This window comes from Lissotriton vulgaris, chromosome 10, assembly GCF_964263255.1.
Source record: "Lissotriton vulgaris chromosome 10, aLisVul1.2, whole genome shotgun sequence".
Classification (NCBI taxonomy): Eukaryota; Metazoa; Chordata; class Amphibia; order Caudata; family Salamandridae; genus Lissotriton; species Lissotriton vulgaris.
The window spans coordinates 844,622,543-844,643,473 of record NC_141698.1 but is presented as its reverse complement, the minus strand read 5'-3'; the positions used below and the strand labels follow the sequence as shown (position 1 = coordinate 844,643,473).

Below are 20,931 nucleotides of genomic sequence, written 5' to 3'. Positions count from 1 at the left end.
CACACTTCTGCGCATCATTAAAGAGGTGTCTCTGAAGCCCTGTCAAAATGGCAGGCCTGAGCTGGAAACAGGTAAGCCCTTAGCCCGCTGTAAATACAGTACTCGAAGACAAGCACATGCACTTATTAAATAGTGCCAGGCTGCCTGGTCCTCGCTAAAGCGAGAATTAGCAAACGATAGCCAAACAATATTTCCTTGTGGCGTTGAGCTGCCAACTTTAATACTAAATTTAAAAATGCTACTTTTAAAATGAGTGTCAAAGATTACAATGCAAAACCTGGTGCAATAACTCAGAAAACATGAAGTGGGGAGCCCCACTCCGTAAAGAAGCAGCCCCCATGCCAACATAAAAAAACTGCGTCCCAACACCTGGAATATCTGCAGAAGATCATTACACCTACACATGTGCAAACTCAAGCATAGAGAGTCGCTAGATTTATAATGCATACATCACTATAGCTCAAACACAACAAAGGCTCATCAGCCCACTCTAAGGAGTCCACTCAAACACATCAACAATATGTTCAATAACCCTAATCACAGCTTTATGGGATGCACAGTAGCACAAGATATTGAAGAACACCATCACACCCCAGGACACACTTTCAAATATCAACATGTTGGATGGAGCCCTCACATCTTCACGAGTGCAACACTGCAACTGAGCCATACAGTTGGCAACATGAGGCCAAACTGACAATACTCTTATGCACTACAAGGATTTATAATTTAGTTCCACTCTAATAAATCTTTTATACACACCATTCCACATCTCATCACACTGTGATGCATACATATACAAAGCTTTATCCAGGCTGAACAGTGGACGACGAACGTCATTGAAGAGAAAAATGGGACAGTCCTATGGCGTATCCACCCAAAAATAGAAATATCTCCTGAACCCGATTTCCCTGCACACTATCCTTTAAAAGAGACTATTAGTTAATTAATTATTATATATACCTTATATAAATGTCTTTCAAAAAAATAACGAAAACAGCGAAAAACACCAAATACATTCAGTCGCCTTCCCAGTTTCCTACAAAAGATCCCCCATCGAGAACATGCTACCATGCAAGGGAAATGAATAATATACCACTGTGAACAATACAACATAAAACATGCACCACATAAAACACTATGAATATATACTTAACAGACCTTAATGGAGAAAAAGGGTAATGAGAAAAACTATAGTATAGTGTACAAAGCAGTTTTATGACCTGACGACATTGAACTATCATCGAAGTTTCTATCAGAGATGCCAAAAAGGTATACTTAAAATACATGTCTAGCAGGGATGGGGAGTGGGCCCTGAAGCGTTTCCCATAGCTAACTCTTAACACATCATTGAATGAATTACAATTTGTGGCAAACCTGTGGGTCCCACAATAATCCAAACACTGGAAGAGGGAGGAGAGAATATTGTGCTTGGAAACGTGTTGTATAGGAAATGCACAGCCATATGTTCTGCCTTCGGCCCCAAAATCAAACACTTCGGGGATTGAAATACACTTAAACCATGACTACAGGTATGTGCTAAAAGATCTGGCGCCAAAGGCAAGTACATGATATACATTTAGATGCAATGATTGTGTACATTGATCAGGAAAGGAGGCGCAATAAGAGAAGACAAGATGATGCAACCAGGTATTTTCGAAAGGAGGTGATCATGATTTCACCAATAGGGTACAAACGTAACACAAATCGGTAGATGAATGCAAGGAGGAGTGAAATGGATTGGGCCAGAAACACAAAATATCTATTGCTAACTATATTAGTTCTTCAAAATATTCTCATTGAGGAAAAGTCTAAGTGGACATGAACAAGAACACTGGGGAATAGGTAGACTATTTAACAAATTAATGTAGATCATGCATAAGCCATGAGCAAATGATCAACTGCTGGTCCAGTGCTTGAACAAGCATCATAGAACATTCAGATAACAAAAATAAGGAGTATTTGTTAGGACATCACATCTATTCATGTAAAGAAATAATGTCTTAACAGTGCAAATAAATTAACTCATAAGACAATTCAGCATGAATGCTTTTCTCTAAAGTATATTTCTCCTAGCAATGTTCTATCTTTTTTAAAACTCAGTTTTCTTGTTATCTAAATTAGATACATGTCCTCTGGAAGTGATGGATAACAATAATAACTTAATCTAACAGCTACAGTCAATATGTCGTGTAGCAGTGGATAATAGCAGTGCCAGAGTTACTCTATCTACATGGATAATGGTGCAGACTCATTGTAGTTATACATCACCATTATGGACAGTTAGACAAGTCTATCTTAGGCTTATGGATGATTGAAAATCGCCCTGGCTCTCCAATGCAGAATGATGTTAGACTGAGCCAATATTAGGCCACAGATTCACTTATGGTATTGATTGACTTGTATGAACGCAAGGGCATGCAATATAGAGAGTTTAGGGGGTGGCAGGTCCAACAACTTAAACCAGAATCAGACATCCTCACTGAATATCCCTGGATGACCTGACACTTCAACACACTGTGTGAAAGAATGTTTCATTGAGGCAGTTACATCTCAGGCCAGTTGGGAGGTGACCAGAGCCACCTACCAGAGTTTGACAGATTAATAATAAACTCTTGAATTGTACGAGCCAGTAACGAGAGGATATGGCAACCTGTTTGGGTAACATGAATGTGTCAAACCTGTTCCCCTCAGTGAGCTGTCAGCTGAACAGGCTCTCCCTCCCAGGTTCACGTAGTTCAGGAAAAGTGTTGGTGGAGTTAATTATCAGGGATCATTGAATCTGAAAGATTTTCTTTCCAGCAAGGTGGCCCATAGTAAGTTTTGCTTTCAATGGGTCAATGTCAGCAATTCCACATGCTTCTCTAAGATGAGAAGTAATAGCATGTCTGGATTGAAGTTGTCAGTATAAATGGAATCTAGGAAGGTTGCATTTGGTTTATAAATCTGAAAAAGACTGGAAGTGTCATTGAGAGGTTCTGTAGTTGAGCCCTGAAATTCTTATACTATCCCATCTCCTCAAAACATTCAAGGAGGAATGTCAAGCACTCAAAGCCCAGACCAGTGGGGGATTTTCCCCAATGATTATGGTATGCCACTTGAGTGCACAGAAGGAGTTTTGCCAGATGGCATTAAGAAGTGTGGTGGCAAGTGATGATGCTGGAGTGATAGGTCCTCCACAGGGAAAGTGTAGGGGTGATCCTTCTTCAATGACTCATTGCCATTCGGGTTATGCAGAGTTAAATATGTGACCCTACAGCCATTGCTTAATAACCACTAAGTAAAAGCCCTATTGTTGGGGGTAATGCCAATCATGCCCAGACATTATCATGTTATTTTATGTAACTATTGTTCATGGAGACTTCAGGGGTCTTACCCCACTCCCCCACAGTCTCCGGTAAGAAGCTTTGCAGAAGTGTGTTCTGTTTTTGGAAGATGGAGGATGGGATGTGAAAAAGGTAGTTTTGTAAGCTGTAGAGCAGTGTGGATACAAATACCACCGTAGTGATGATTACTCGTTCCAAAATAGACATATGGAAGGGTGTCCAAAGCACCAAATCTCTGTGGAGGGTCACAAGAAGAGGGCAATGTTGCTGTTCTGGACCCACCTGTACAGTAATTTGCAACAGGAAGTAAAGGAAGATGCTCTCTGCTTTTCCTCAGTAACCAGCAAGCCTGAGTGAGTGACAATATAGGTATTTCTCTTGCTAAACCAGCAGAGTAGTTTGCCAGGTTTGTTCTTAGCCTCAGACATTTGAGATGGTGATGCACACCAGATGTCTTGGATTCATCAGCCCATGTTTGTTGCATGGTGATTTGTTGCCCCCTTTAGAAGAAGATTGCTGTGGTCACCGGTCTAACTAAACTTGAGCTCAAAATCAAACAGTTGTTTCTGAGAGGTGGCTGTTGTCTTTCAGTGCTATCTCCTCAACCTAGAAATGTACTGATTGGCACGCCAACAGAGCACCAGCTTCAATGCATCCCATAGTCCCATGGCAGTTAGAGTTCCATTTCCTCTGTCAAATGAGTAATAAGATATTAATTCATCATTCATTGAGCCTTAAAATGCTTCAGTCAGCATAGCTCGGGGTTGCCTAGGTTAGTAAGACTGGGGAGTGATCCAAGTTGCAACGGGGAAGTATTTCGTGAATCAGCCAGTAATGTGAAGAAATGGTCAAATCAGAAACACAAGCTCTGTGCCCCTAAAGAAGGTGCATGCTGTCAGTGTGAGGTGGAGTGCTTGACACACATCTGAGAGGTCTAAAGGAGAGGCAACGTTATAGAAAGGGGAGGACCCTAAACTAGCCCTGTTTTTGGATGAAAAGCAGTTGAGGTTCCAGTTGAATTCTCTAAAGTGGCTGATATGGAAGGAAGCCACATATGTTGAGGGAGGTAAGAGTGTGCTACTTGAGAGTTCCAGAGGCCTTGACATAGCTTCTATGAGTATCTCGCTGTACCTTTTGGATGTGAAAGGAGGAATTCCTCAGTAACACAGCTCTGCCCCCGGATTCCCCGGTGAGCCCTCATGGAGGACATTTCTAAACTTATATTGGCCCAGGAGGGAGCAGTTGGTCCCAGCCAGATGGGTTTCTTGCAGAAGGAAGATGTTGAGTGCATGTAGATTTGATCCAAAAGTTCAGGCTATTCAGATCCAAGGACAAGAACTGTACTGGCAAGGAGTAGAATATAGTAGGTTGACTGACCATACATCCTAGAGGGGTGAAGGTGATGTGCAGTATAATTCAGAAGATGGTGTTTGAGTAGCTATCTGCAAATATCAATTGCTAGCACCTGGATGAAGAGTGGACCATTAAATGTAATCAAAATAATATATTAAATTATCAAACCCAACACCCCCTTCCATACATTTTCAACAAGATATATCTGTCAGCCTTTTGAGATATATATGATATGAGTTCCCAAGGTGACAACAAGCTGTCCCAAACTTGTCCAGCACAAATCAGAAAATCACCTTAATCTGGTGAACAATTATCAAACAAAGAAAGCCAGGTGCATGGGAATCATAGCCCATGGCCAATTGGAAAAATTGATGAGATTGACACATTATAGAAAGAGGAGCATGTGGTACACACCAGAAATGTAAAAGTTTGATACTCACTCATGTTGATGGCAGTCTTGTATTTATTGAGAATCCTGTACAACGTAACCAGGGATCTTTGTAGGATGCTCATAGGTTGAGATTCTGGATGTGTAGTTTGGATCATTATAAAGCATTACAAACTGAAGGTTGTTTGCTGCACTACCCTTTGGATTCTCGAAGTCCATGTAAGGATTCCAGTGGGAATCCTATAGTGACACGTTTGCCTCTGAGGATACACAGTCTCAATACTGTTTTCCCAGTCTGCTCCTGCACCCTGGGGCGAGCAAAGTCTTTTCTGTTTTGACATTTTTTCTGGTTTTGCTGCATTCTCATGTGACCACAAGCACCAAGGGGCCACGTATGCGTGTATTGTTCTCTCATTGATGCATGTCCCAGTTTGGCAGATTGTCTATCCTCCACACACATATGCTGCCTCCATACGGTCCAAGAAGAAGGCTTTACCCTGGAAGAACTTTGGGTTCATCAGGGTAGAGTAACATGTAGCTGATCTCCATGCCAGTAAGTTTATTTTTTACTTCTTCAAGGATTTCTACCCACATTTGGTATAATCTGGAAATATCATTATGTGGTGTGAGTAATATTGAACTGCCTCTCCACCATGGGCACCTCTTAGGATCTTAAGCAGGTCTAGCCTTTAATCTTATAAAAGACCAATTAGATCTAAAGATATTAAATGTTAATTCACAATCAAATAAAAATGAAAACTGAACTACCTGAACATTTTCATCTCAGGATAATCCATGTTAATAATTTAGCTATGTTTAGACTTCAGAAAGTACTAGTTGCCCTTACCTTTGACCTCAGAATTAAACTGAGCCATGAAGCCCCGGTAGGAAGTAGAACCATCCGTCTTGAACTTCAGAAACAGGGATCTCTGTGTAGATCGGATAGGTGGAGGCGAAGATTGGCCACAATATTTTCCAATTAAGGTAGAATCAATAGAAGAACCATCTCTGACCTAACAGAAAATATAAATATCAAACACTATTCATACATATTTCAGATCAAACATTACCTCAATTGTACATTTACAGTGAACTGAAAGCATGCTTCCCATTAAAGAAAACCCTGGTGTTCGATATATTTAGAATACATAACGGGTAACTCTGTAACATTATTCAATATTTCCTCAAGAGATTGAGGTGAGATTGTAAACCAAGTTGGTAAATGTCACCCGAACCTCAATATTGTAATGCAGGGACATTTTGCATGTTAACAATTTTGTATTTTTTATGATATGCTCATTTCAGTGCAATTATCTGTATTCAAACACTCAAATGTTCATTAAAAACAATATGTGAAATAGTAGACTATGCTCTGTTAAATTTTTGTTGTTAAAAGAAGTGAAAAGCATTATTTTATGTAGCTTATAGCAGGATATCAGAAAAAAACAGACTTTAACTTGTTTAAAAGTATGTTAATTGAGTAAACATTTATGATTTTGAAGAGTCTGCCAGCAAGGCAGAGGTAACAATGGACACCGAGTCCAAATAGAATGCTTGCTTTTCAGCAACAGAAATTAAACAAAGCAATGGTTAAGATAAACGTTGTTTGAAAGTGCTCCTGTGATGCTCAGAATGTTCTGATTTTGCCTTGCTACAGTGGGCTGGGGCTGCCATTATCTGAATGACTTGTCATGCTTACAGACTAATTAGCTGAAAGAAAGGCTATGATACATTATCTAGGCCTCCCATTGGAATGATAAATAAACATCTTCAAATTGCTATAACTTGCATACCTCCATACACAGTGTATTCAACTCGGCAACCGCACCACATTAACTGTAACTCGTCATTTTGCCAATGCAGTGTTCTCACAAAATTATGATTTGCAATGCCATAACTATTATTGTTAATAATATTATTTTAGATGGAATAACTGATATAATATAAGCAGTGCATGGAGAAGGTGCAAGTTATAGTTAATATACCGCGGTTGTTAAATTGAATACACTGTGTATGGAGCTGCATGAGTTATAATAATTTGAAGGTGTTGTAAATTGTAAATTAAAGGTATTACGTATAAGTTTAGAAATATATTTTTTTTATATTTTAACTTATGTTTGTAGCTAAAGAATAAATAAAGTTCTATTACTTTATAGGTGGTGCACAATTATATCATGTTTGGTTTGTATAGAAAGAATAAATACAATTTTCCTAACTATAAAAGATGTTTAACGTTTGTTTTTTCATTGACTCTCAATGTTTTGTTTCAATAAAAATGTTTTCAGCATCATAGAGTTTACTGCCGTCGAGTGGAGTGCCAGTAAGTGGAGTGTGGCACAATAGTGTGGAGGAGTGAGGCTCAATGGTTAGAGCGGCAGACCCTCATGCAGAGGGCTGGCCCGGGACCAGGGTTCAATTCCCGACGCTGCATGGTCTTGGGCTCATTTGTCTGCGGACTCGATAATTCTCGCCTCAGTGCCTACTCTAATCATGGGGTCCCACACTGCAACTCTGGGCAATAGCTTGCTTAATCTCCACAACGGCCCCTACAACACTGGGATGCCTGGCTTCACCTTGGGGGTGCCCAGGAGGGGCATCTCACAGGGAGAGTCAGGAAGGGTTCCACAGCGTTATACAGCGCCGGGACGCCCCGGTGATGGGCAGCTGTGCGCTTTACAAGTATCCTACATTTACATAAAGTACACTGTAATAGAGTATAGTGTTCCAGAGATGGAGTAGAGTGAAATGTGGTACTGTGGAGAGGCCTACAGTGGAATAGCATTCATTTGAGTGGTGTAGACTGGATTTTTGGACAGTGAAGTGACTGAGAGTGGAATGGTGAACAGTGGAATAGCGTACTATAGTGTGGCAAAGAGTGGACTGCATAGATTGGAGTGCAGTGGAGTAAATTAGCATACAGTGGAATAGCGTAGAGTGCAGTGGTATACAGCAGAGTGAGGTACAGTGTAGTGGTAAACAGTACAACAGCTTAGAGTAGAGTGGATAGAGTGAAATAGCAAAGAGTGCAGTAGCGAGATAGAGTTGCGTATATTGGAATAGCATGTAGGGGACTAGTGTAGAGTGCAGTGGCATAGACTGGGGTGCCGTGGAGTTGCACAGAGTAGAGTGACGTATGATGGAGTGGCTTAGAGGGGAGTGGGGTAGGGTACAATGGCATAGAGTAGGGTGGTGTTCTGTGGCGTGGCATACAGTGGAGCAACAGAGTGGGATCGCATAGAGTAGCTGGAAGGAGCTAGGAACTGCCTGATACTCCAACAAATTCAAAAATATTTTTTTGAAGGACCTCAATGGGCGGTGTGGGGGAGCAACAGGAGACCAGTTTGAGGGAGCATGTGGGGAAGATGTCTAGGCCACAGCTGCAACAAGGAGTGATGGGTTAGCTACAACGGAGCTTGAGGCAGAGAGTGGAAAGAGAAAGATAATAAGACGCAGAAAGAATTGGGCAGCAGGAAGAAATTGACATGATGTGGTGAGAGGAGGAGTGAGCAATATGGGGCGCATTGTGGTGGGTATTTGAAGTGGAAAGCAGCACACAATTGAGAGAGCATAAAAATATAAGCACTCCCCTGGAGTGTTGAAAGAAAAAGAAAAATGTTGTGAGCCGTGAAAGAATAAAAGACACCAAATCAAAAGGATGATAAAGAAGTTGGGCTCAAGGGGATGGAAGAATACAACAAAAGCTTGGACGGATATGAAATAAGAACCAAGCTAATGAGACTGACAAGAAAGTCGATCATTTGTAAGCAAGTGGTCAGCCCAAAGCACAACGCTTTTGGTATAGCAGTCCACAATAGGTCTTTTTACAAAAGACAACTAAAAGCTACCTGTCAGTGAGACCTAAATACTAGCTTTCACATGCTCGGTTGATTTCGGTTAAAAGTATATTACATAGAGAAAATTACTTGGATTCTTGTTTATATATTGACAATTGACAGACTTTTTTACATGAAGATAATACATCCTTCTTAAAACAATGTGGAAGCACGCCGAGATCAACGCCCTACTCAAAAAACCCTGCACGTTCTTTCTCATATTTGCTTTTTCTGCTTGTCTATGTTTCTATATCTTGCTCTTTCTCCTTTTTTGATCCCGTACCTGCCTTTCTCTCTCTTACTCTGGGTCAAAGTCTGATTATGAAAAATATGTTCTGCTCTCCAAAACATTATGCCAGTGCCTACTGTCTGCAATCACCAAATTAGAGTAAGCATTGAAGACAACCATCCTTGATCATTAAAGCAAGCATGAACAATGAAATGATTTACAACAAAGCGTTGAATGAATCAGCCATAGATTGCTTCCACCAGCATGCACAATTGTGCCAACGTCTGGGAGTGTGGCTGGATTTTAAAACAGGCTTCGCATGACAACCCCTCTGCTTAGGTTCATCCCACACTGTTCCAAGTTTGGTCAATGTTGAAAATCACATGGCATGTAACAGGATCATGCGGATGACTCTGGTGCAACTTCACCAGACCTAGGAGAGGAAGAGCGGAAGGTAGAGAAGAAAGAAGGGACCTTCAATCACATGACAGGTCTCCATTTAGCAATAGTTTGCTTTTTCTTCTTGCCACTTCATGTTACTATCTCTTGTCAGTATGTTACTCCTGTAGTTATATGGTAAATAACCAATTTTAAATGATTTCTTGGGTAGGTACCAGTGCTAATCAAGTAACAGTAAGCAAATCATGCCAGGTTTGTATCTCCCTGTAGACACGTTCGCATCACATTCACATTATTGTAATTGTTTTTTCTTTCGGTGCAAATAGTAATTTCCTGTTTTTTCTATGGTAATCACAATTAAATACAAAGTATTTTGTGTTCCACACAAATGTATAAAGAGATGCATGATGTTGTGATCCTAGGCGTACCTCTACATATCCAGAGCCGCAGTCAGTGAGGTTCCCCATGCTAAAACCAGTGAAGGTGAGGCGGACGACTTCTCCTTCAGGCTGGGTAATGATCCACTCACAGATCTTATCATGGGGGTAAGCATTGGGGTAGTAAGGGGATCGAATTTCCCCCTCCCCAGATTGCACTCCCCCACAGGCTGAAAAGCAAGCACACAACAATTATTAATAATTTCTTCTTTATCATCGAAGCTTTGCAATATTGAATCAGACAAATATTGTGGTAAGTTTGTATGTGCAGTATAGAGTTTCTTTACTTAACGCCACATATTTGTATCTCAACAAATTATTTTTAACTTACATAGATGTGTAGCTTAGATTAGTTTGTTTATACATATTAATATGCACTTACCTCTTTGATATATTGATCCTTGATATTTTGGAAACAACATTCTTGTAACTCAATATTCAGTACAAAATATTCCAGACGACAAACAAGTTTACTGTTGCAATCCTGGTTAGTAGGAAAGCACTAAACCTTTCCAAAGTGGAGTACCACAATAGGAAACATTAAGAAATGGTTTCTATGTGTTGACCTACAATGACAAAGGGTCAAATTCACAAACGTCTAGCCAATACCCATAAAATGCAGACTGTTTTCACAGCCGCCTCAAGCAGTGGGTATTCCCAGATAAGGAAATATAGAAGAGCCTCTTTGATATTGAAGGGTGCCCATGACCTAAATGTATTGAGCCCCTGGTGTGAAGTGTGGATGCTCACTTCAAATTAAAGAAGTGCAGGCAATTAGGATCTGCCTTTTAAAGTACTACTAGCCTTGTGAACATTCACAAACAATTACCATGCTTTCCCTACTGCACTAGGAAGTTTACATCTGAAAAATCTAAGAGTAATTGGTACAGAATGTATTCATCCATGGAAGCCCATATTTTTTATAGGGTTTCCATAGGAAGAAAAGAATTCACATAATAAATATTTTCCATTTGAAAATAAAATTTAAAAGATTAGATTATGAGCAAACCATCATTTCCTGGCCCTGACTGTGTGAAATTTCTGGAAAGCTGATATTTCACAAAGGTAGGGTTAGACGAAAAAGGTTTATACCTGACATGTATGAAAATACTATCCATTTGTGCAACTATTTAAAATAGTTTTGCAAGACTTGACCAATATGATTAAGTACCTTATTTGACGTTTGATGTCAGAGGATTCTCAGTCAAAATGTGGCGGATATCCTGTCTGCTAAAATATTGCCAAACTGTTGCATGTGCGATGGAATATATGATTTGCCAAACTCTAAATAGGAGACTTACAGCCTTATATTGAGGTTGGCATACGGGATGCTGGATCAAAAGCGTTGAACAACCAATCAGATTACAAATACCATAATAATAAACCACACAGGGTATCTGACATGTTTGTGATGGAGTATCCCGCCTGCCAAAATCTTAATGAGGCATACTGTCTGGAATGTAAACTAGATTGGGGAGTTGTGCTTTAGGTAAGCAGTCATTTAATAATATTGCAAATTAATGTATCCTTTATTAAACAAACACTGAACGGGGCATAGCTAACAGTGATGCAGCCATTGCAGTGGCACCGTGGCCTCTGAGGCTGCCCTGCCTGCCCGGGCTGGCTTTGTGTTTACTCTTTGGAGGGGATGGGAGGGGTGGGATACAGAGAGAGTAGAAGATAAAGGAGAAAGGTAGAAGAGGAAATGAATTAAAGGAAACAGGGGTGTAAAAGAAAGCAGGAAGAGGACAAGAGGAAAATGTAACAGAATGGAAATAGGAGATAAGGATCAGAGAGAAAGAGAAACAATGTAAGTATAAGCAAAAAAGGGCAAGAGAAGAGGAAAGGAAAGGGGCTGAAATTATAATGTGAGGTAGGAGTTAAGGAAGAGTAAGAGACAGAAGAGAAGGAAGAGAGAGACGGATAAAGGGGATGTGGAGGAGAGAGTTAAAGAGAGGAAGGGGATGAGCGGGCCATGGCAAGAAAGAGGAGAGAAGGAAAGACAGGTTGAATTGGGAACACTGAGACTCGTAAACAGGAGCGCATCTGTAATTAGTGCAGAAGGTGCAGTGCCACAGAGGTTCAGGAAAGTGATTGACCCACTGCTCCCCGATGACATTTGTTTGGGGTTGCATAAGTGTTCATGACACCCAAGCTATGCCAATGAGACTGAACAACCCATTTGTTATTAGTAAATCTTCAGTTCCCATTCTCTGACCGCCATAATGAACCATATTTAACGTTATTGTGAAAGTACACTTCACTCTAATATCAAGCTGATGCAAGAGAATGCACTACCAGAGCAAACTCTAGCTCCATAAGGCCAATTATACAGCAAAATGATAAGATTTAATGGTCATTTCTGCAAGATGAAAAGTGCAGATTAAAGGCAAGGGTAGATCCCTGATGCGATTGAGATTTAAAACTGGCATCTGTGGGGCATCAAACGCTGTCAAACAGTGTTTTAACCCATTTACCGCGGCGGCAATTCCGCCATGGTGCGGGGCGTTCCATCGACTGGGCGGGGCCACGTTGGCCAACGGACGTGCGCAGCACTACCGAGGTAGTGCTTGCGACGGCCTTTGGATGACAGGCGCACTTAACGGGCACATACTCTGAGGTGCTAATTACCTGCACTCATTACCTCTGATAAGTACTGTGCCACCACTTCTCAGCAGAGATGCATTACTATCAATGGGCGAGTACAGACACTTCCCATTAGGAAATAAGCATTCTATTTAGGGCAGCGAGAAACTGCACTTCTGTCCATCCATCTCAAGCACTGCTGTTAATTTTGTATTTTTAATGTGTTCTATACTAAGGGTTGCTATTTCATTGAGACTGCTAGGTCGGTAGTATCCCGAGCAAATCTAGACCATATTTTTGTTAGCAGTTTGTTTGCATTTAGTGGTTGAGGCAGTGGGTGTTGACAGTGGAAGTGCAGAGAGCCAGACCTCTGTGTGATAGCTGCTAGGGTCATACCTGAACTACCACAAGGTTTCAGCTTTCTCAAGAAACTGAAGATTAAGGGAGAGGTGGGTTTTACTACTGTGACTAGAGTTTGTTGGTTCCTACTTCTTCTGAAAAATCCACCTGGGGATAAGGAATCATGTATACAGAGGTGGCTAGCACATTCTGAAAGGTGTGGGGCGTATAAAACTTAAATATGCTTATAACGCATAGTAAATGCTTCATAAATAGAATGTGCCCCGATCACCTTTGCAGTACGCGCATCATTTTACAGCACTAGGCGCAGAATGAAATTTGTATTGCAGAGGTGATCAGGGCACATTCTATTTATAAAGCATTTAACGTCTGTTATAAGCATGGAGACTGTAAAAAAGCCCCATAAATCTTACCTTGGCATCTGGACTGTCCCGTGTCATGCTGCTCGGCTGACAATGTGTGCATGCTGTTCCCCTATGAGATAAGCCCCTAAGCATCACAGCCAATACAAACACTGCTCTGATGCTGTTTATAATACTAAACAGCAGAAGAGCAGTGCCAGGATTGGATGGGTCAGGCAAAGACAATGTTGCTTCGGAGAATGACTGGGCTATGTCTCTGCTGTGTCACCTCCCTGGTAACATTGCATCTGGAAGCCTGAACTGCGCATGTGAGGCTGGCCATAGTGAAAACATTGGACAATCTCACATGTGCAGTTCAGTTTATGCTGCCTAGTGGTTATCCCAACAAATCTTTCCTAGGCAAGAGCACTGTGGCCCCAGCATCGAATAGGGAAAAGATGAATGCCGGTTCTCAGGAAGAATAAATGGGTTTAAAGCAATCTGTCTCTGGTGCTGTGGCTCACAGTAGGGGGTCAACACCCCCTCGCTCCAATAGAGAAACAACTCCTGCATGCATCACATCAGTCAGTGGAGGAGCTGGGAGTCACTGATTAATGATCCAATTTAGACATCCAGGGCCCCATTCACAAAGCTATTTCTACACCTATATCACAATAGGTGCACAAATACCTCCATTTCTGAATTATTATCAATATATTATCAATAATATTCAGAAAATGTGAATTTATACCTGCATTGCAATTTACTGACTTTAAACGTTATATGTGGTTTAATATTTCCTGGCAGTAAGTCTCTTCAAATGGGAGGGTATGGGCATGTTTGGATGGGACTATCTGTTAAACTAGGTGCCAATTTGCAAACGTACAAATTTGAGGGAATTTACAATCAAATGCAAGCAATTTCCCACCTTGAACACAAATGTAAATTTGTACTTAGAGGCTGTGGTGGAAGTCGTTTCTTGCTAGGGAAATGTATCCTTTTGAAGAAAAAAGGACGAAAAGACAATGCACTTCAACAGGTAGCCTGCATAAATTCACATATATGTGGTAAAGCATTTGAGCAGAAAGAGATTCACAAAAGATTTAAGTAACTATTCGAGGGACTCGATAACGGTTGCAGATTCCCACGCGAAGATGGTTGTGAAATCCTTTGTGAATTCCACGATTGTCAGAAATGTACTCTAAACGTAGGTAGAAACCTAAATAGTAAATTGTCAATTACATGTATTGTGACTTGAGCCGTAAAGATTAATTATTACTTAATAGGCACAGTAAAATATCACATTGTATATATTTAAAACAGCTTGAAAAGAATTAACATTGGTATAAGGCGTTCTCACTAACCAGAGTCAATCTAAATCATAAATCATGCGACAGGTTAATACTTTGTTTGGGCACCAAGCGTCAAGGCTGCATATATTGGAACCTGATTTAGAGTTTGGCAGACAGGTACTCCATCACAAACATGAAGGATATTCTGTCCACCTTATCACAAGTGTATTTTATCTCAATGCACTTGTAATAAGATGGACAAGAGAGTGCCACTTTCCAAGTGCCAAATCAGACCCTTAGTGTCTATCTGAAGAGAAACCAGTTAGTGACAGAAAAGTGTCTATGTGACACCTCACAGCAGAACAAGAAATGTTATGGGTTACACACATGGTGAAGGGTGGATGGGAAGGGAGGTAGGGGGTGAGGAACAGAGGGAGAGAGGAAGGGAGAATAGACAACTGTATAGAAAGAAGTATGGAGTGATGGCTTGGTGGATTGACAGTCAGATGGGCAGAGAAGGATGGATAACACCTGATTAGGGGTTTAATGTTATATCGAAATCATCATGTATACAATAGGAATAATGCTGCCATAACAACAAAACAGTCATAATTATTTGGAGGATGTTGCTTACCAATTTGATAGATTGCCCTGAATTTGGCTTTTGTTGCAGAAGTATCAGATTTAAATCTGACCCATAGATTGTTGGAGCTTGAAGTGATGGAGGCAGGAATTGTACTGTTGCAGTATTTCCCGAACAATGAACTTGTCTCACTTGCACCATCTCGGACCTAATAACAAGACCACAATGAATCAGAATGGAAACAGATGAGGTGGGATAACAGGGATCGAACATTTGCTCACCTCAAGGTAATTTTACCATGAGATAAAAACAGAAGCACTTTTTATGTGACTGTGAAAAAAAAAGAAGTACCCAGGCATAGAGAGTAACTCTGCTAATTGTTTGAAATTGGTAATATGTTATGTATACATCGGTAGAGCAACATCTGGGTTGTCAAAATCCGGCTCCTCTCATTCCTCATTTCACATCAGTCCTTAATTTTTAAGAACCCATTTTTCAAATTATATTTCTCGCGAATGTGAGAAAAGGACAGATGTCCAAACTGCAAGTTAACTTTATTTTGTTTTCCCAACCTAACCAAACCAACCTTAATGTCAAAAAAATCTAGTTCTTCATGGAAGCTTTCTTAATTGCAATTGCATTTATATAGCTCCTATGTGACAAGGCGTTGAAGCGCTTTTGGGTAAAATATTGTCTATTGTTCACGGCAACAAAACAAAGCAACTTCAAGGGCACTTTTATAAAACAAAAGAATCATGAGAAAATTGCTTTCAGCTTACTCCCAATCCTCAACCAACCTGCACATTTCATCTTCTCCCAACTTCATCCCATCAGCTGAACTGTACATGTCATGCTATCATGTTGTTACCTTAACCATCTCCCCAGTAACCCATCTCCAGGCACCTATATTCCCTCATCCTTAACCTTACCTTCATGTATGGACGCATGTCTTAAAGCTGTTTAAGGAGGCCTTAAAATACATATTTGATGCTGTAAATAGCTCCTTACATTTATAAATGAACTTATTCTGTTAGATGACGCTGATACCTTAATCAAAGAATGCAATACTCTGTATCTGATGACCAACGAGCAACTTATCATGATGCAATAGTATGCCCACTTGAAAATGGTCAATTTTATCATTAATATTATTTAAAAAAATTTAAATGAAGAACAAGAATTCAAAATGTGGTCAAGCTGAATTTATCAAAAAGAAATACAAAAATCACGACAGAAAATGTCTCATCTTACAAAAATATTATTTCACCCATCCATGTTCAGAATATCAATTAATAAACTTAGAGTATTTGATATTATCTTCTGCTGAAGTGAAAGATCTCCAGATTCTTTTCAGTCATGTATCTAATATCTTAACTACGCATATAGCGTGTCCTTAACAAACAATATTTAACAGAGTCCCCTATTCCATTGCCATTTTTGGATAACTGTTTTCCAGTGTGTCATTAGCAAAAACGTGCAGCAATCGTTGGCTGCGTAATCATTGCTAAATTTAATCAAATGAATTTCCTAGATCAAAAATCGAACAGAACAGGATATAAAGCTAGCACAGAAAGTAGCATGCTCATCTGAGCACATCTATTGCAACTTGAATTAGAACTTAGCATTTAGCAATTCCTGCCCAATACCAAAACAAACTTACTTTGCTAAAATGCTGTGTCTTTTCAGTTTGCCGACATCAGCGATTGTAACATCATATGAACAGATGCATCCACAACGGTCTAACCCATTTTTCCTAATTCTTTTGACCCTTTCTTATCAGAACTTATCAGAGATTGTCTAGGTCTAACAAGCATTTGCTTTATATTTAAAATTACCTTTTTTTAAAAACGACTGAAGAAAGGAAAATACAAGAAGCTCATAGTTTCAGTGTTCCTCTGTAATTATTTTTTTAAATAATTAAAAACAGACAATGGGCCTAATTTGGGGATTCCACTTCTCTTCTGATGGGCTCTGTGAGCCCGTCGGAATGGGAGCAGAATAGTAATCCCTTCAATGGCGGCGGCGCCAGGCTCGGCTCCGCCGTCAGGATAACATGTTGGTTTCCGGCAGCCAATCCATGTCGGAACCGAAATGGAGTGTCTGTCTAAAAGCGACTTTGGGTACCCCTATCAGGGCCCCATTCCCCTGGCCCTCCGCATATGGGACTGGTGGGCAACATTCGTGCACCGTGTGGCAGGCACCGTGATGTGCAGGTATGTTTAAAAACTTTCAGTTTCCAATGGCAGATTGTGCTGAGGGAGCTTTCAGCCCGCCACAAAAGCTCCCATTTAAAAATGGAAGTTTGCGACCACATCATGGGCCTCATTAGGATGACTTTGCCCGCCCGTCATCCCATCGTAAATCGGACCGCCCGCCATAAGGGCGGGGGTCCCGGGGGTGCTATTAGGATGTGCCCGCCACAGTGGCGGGCACACCCTGTATTTTCAGCATTGTGGCGGGCGGTGCTCTCTGCACCGCCCGCCACAATGCTGAAAATGCACTTTCACATTGTCATTTACAAAGCGGCAAGCACCGTGCGGTGCCTGCTGCTTTGTAAATGACAATGAAGGGGGGTACAACAGGTACCCCCCATGTGCACCCCCTACCTGTACTTCACTCTGGGGGCCCGCAGCTGGCCCCGAGAGTGAAGACCGCATGCCTTTCCGTGGCGGCATTGCCGCTGCGGAAAGGCACTGTAAACCAGACATCATAATATGGCTGGTGGTGTCTATTAGACACCGCCACCATATTATTCCTTTTTCGCCCCGGCCGCAAGGCGACCGGGGCGGAAAAGCGGCGGACGGTCTTTTCGTCCGCCGTGGTCCCCCCCGCCATTCTAATATGGCGGGGGTAAATCTGGTTATGATATCGGGCCGATTGCCTCAGCCTGGCTGGTGGTGGCTACCGCCAGCCTGGCGGAGGCAATACGCCTGATATCATAATGGACCCCTAAGTGTGGTCGCATCCAATTTAGGGTTCCAGAACCGCCAATCTATGGCCCAACAACAACACCAAGTATGTCAATTACCCTATCAACATTCTTTCTGATGGGTAACTCATTAAGTATATTTGAAATAGTATCTTTATTCAAGGATGCAGAATGGACATCCTCTTTGGGGATGGAACTGGCTAAACCTGCTTGCAGCCTAGAAACGCCGACATCATTCAACTTTTTAAAACACGGTTTCTCCATGCTATTGCTTCAGTTCGCTACCCCAAAGAATACATTAATCATTGATTCTATTTGAAGGTAGAACCATTGTTTGAAATAATTCTGTTTTCCATGTATGCAATATGTGCATTTTCATATACCACATGCCATATGGAGAGACTAATATAACATTGTAATTCTCTAAAAATCAAAGGCTCTAAATGTTCACATACCACAATCACAAACTGTCTCAAATTGTTTGTAACGTTAATAGCGTCAGGAGTCATCTTTTTTCCTGGATCCAGCTGATTAACGGAGCTTCAGCAAATGTTGATCAAAAATCCACCCACTGCTAAAAAAATCATTTAAAATTCCTAGAAATATACCACCTTCCTTTGTAAAAGTCTTTGAAAACAGTCTGCATATAATATGAATATGCTGATCTCACCTTCTATTGAAATGCCTCAAATCTGGCTCTTCCTTTAAGAGGATTGCAGCAGGTTGCACACAGAAATCAGAACAGTGGGAATACGCAACATCCTAGCACGACTGAGGGAATTCCAAGGTTTACACCACCGATAACAACCGATAACATTGTGAGGAGTCTGTTGTCAGTCTGGAAAAAATTTCCCTATTCTTCCCTCTCTAAGATGTTGTTGTAGAAAACAAATAAAATATTCAAAACCTTCCAAAATAAAGAACTAAAAACAAACTGGTGGCAAACTACTTTTCACACCGCCGGTGCTGGGACACTTCCACGTGAGTTGTGAGGGGGTCGAAAGAGAACTGAAAGTAAAATAACAGTAGTTTCAAGAAATCGAATACAGTTTAAAAAGAAATAAGCACGTGCATCTTTTTAGGTCGAAGCTTATTAGACAGCACAGCTGTCTCTTTGCTAACAACATCTTAGGGCTATTTGGAAAGATTCCCTGGAAATGCATTCCGCCCATTGCTTATCATTAGCTTTGTGTTTTGTGGTGCTTTCTATTTGCTGGCTTTATTTCTTTTATGCTGTACATCTTGAGTTCTTCCCTTCTGGGGCTCATTACATATTTATTGTATTCTACCATCAGTACTGCTTTCTCTATAGACGCCTTTAAATCTTGTTCTTATCTTGTCACATGTGCTGTGCATTAAAAGTCAGAGGTTAAATGTCACTGTGCCTTGGAGGGATCTTGGTGTATACTTTTCTTTCTTCGACCTCAAAGTGAGAGGATTTGTGACAATCTTTCTAATGTGGGTATGCTGGCAGAAGTTAGTACAATGTTATTTTTTCATAGCACTCTAACCAATTTAAATGTCTGTAAATAAACTGTGCAGATATTTCAGAATATAGAAGAATTAGGAAAGCACAAATGAAGCACATCTTTGGGGAATTCAGAAGTGTGGTGCGAACAAATATGTTAATACTATCAAAACAAATCAATACACTAGGAGATGACATTTTCACATATTATCGTTTAGGCGTTGTATACTTTTATCAGTAAAACTGTATGGCTGTGCAAATGTAATGGCCATTTGGAGATGTGTTGTCTGTGCTGGCAGTGCACTACCACACCATGCATACTTCTCTTTACCTCACTTCACTCTACTCTGCACCACTCCATGCCACTGCACTGTGATCTACACCCTTCCATACTACGCCACTCCACTTGACACCATTCCACACTGCGTCACTGCACTCTACTCTGCACCACTACACTGTACGCCATTTCACTCTACACCTCACGACTCTACTCTGCACCACTCTACTCTATGTCAAAGTGCTCTACCCCACTCTACTCTACTATGCACCACTGCATCTTCGCAACAGCACTTTACACTATTCCAGTCTAGCCTACTCCACTCTATGGCACTCTTCTCTGCAACACTTCACTCTATGGCAATGCACTCTGCTCTGTACCACTCCATTTTACAGCAGTGCACTTTATGCCAATCTACTCTGCACCACTCTAATCTACTCTGCACCACTGCACTCAACTGCACTCAACACCACTGTTCTTTAAGCCAGTGCACTCTATCTTTCAACACTCCGCTCTATGCCACTACATTCTACTCTGAAACAAACTACTCTGTGCCACTCCACTCTGAGCCTCTCTACTTTACTCTGCACCACTCTATGCCCTAAACTCCACATTAACCTCTGCACACCACTGCCCTCTAAGCCACTACACCCCATTCTGCAACAATCCACTTCATGCCGCTGCACTTTACACCACCTTACTTTACACCACAGTCCTCTGTCACTGCACTCTACGCCACTCTATTCTACTCTGCACCACTGCACTTCATGCCACTGCTCTCCATGCACCTCTACTCAGCACCACTCTACTCTACACTCTATTTCACTCTGCACCAATGCACTCAACACTACTCTACTATACACTGCTGCACTCAAGAGGCTACTCTGCAACACAGCACTCTTTGCACTGACCTTTATGCCACTGACCTCTATGCCACTCCACTCTATGCCACTGCATCCTACTTCAGGCTATTCAACTGCACTCTACACCAATGCACTTTATACCACTCCACTCTATGAAACTCTGCTCTGCAACACTCCACTCTACTCTGCACCGTACCACTCTATGCTACTTCACTCTACGCCATTCTACTCTGCAATACTGCATTCTCCACCACTAAACTCTAGGCC

The 20,931-nt window shown here is 41.1% G+C and overlaps 1 protein-coding gene across 1 annotated transcript in view; it reads right to left on the bottom strand.

The window, feature by feature from the left end:
- CUBN (cubilin) overlaps positions 1–20,931 on the bottom strand; it is a 1,372,460-nt gene that overhangs the window by 1,116,721 nt on the left and 234,808 nt on the right. Inside the window, exons 18-20 of the mRNA XM_086941783.1 lie at positions 15,179–15,335; positions 9,957–10,135; positions 5,915–6,080 (exon numbers count right to left, since the gene is read on the bottom strand). Coding sequence (XP_086797909.1) covers positions 5,915–6,080; positions 9,957–10,135; positions 15,179–15,335 — 502 coding nt within the window. The remainder of the gene's footprint in view (positions 1–5,914; positions 6,081–9,956; positions 10,136–15,178; positions 15,336–20,931) is intronic.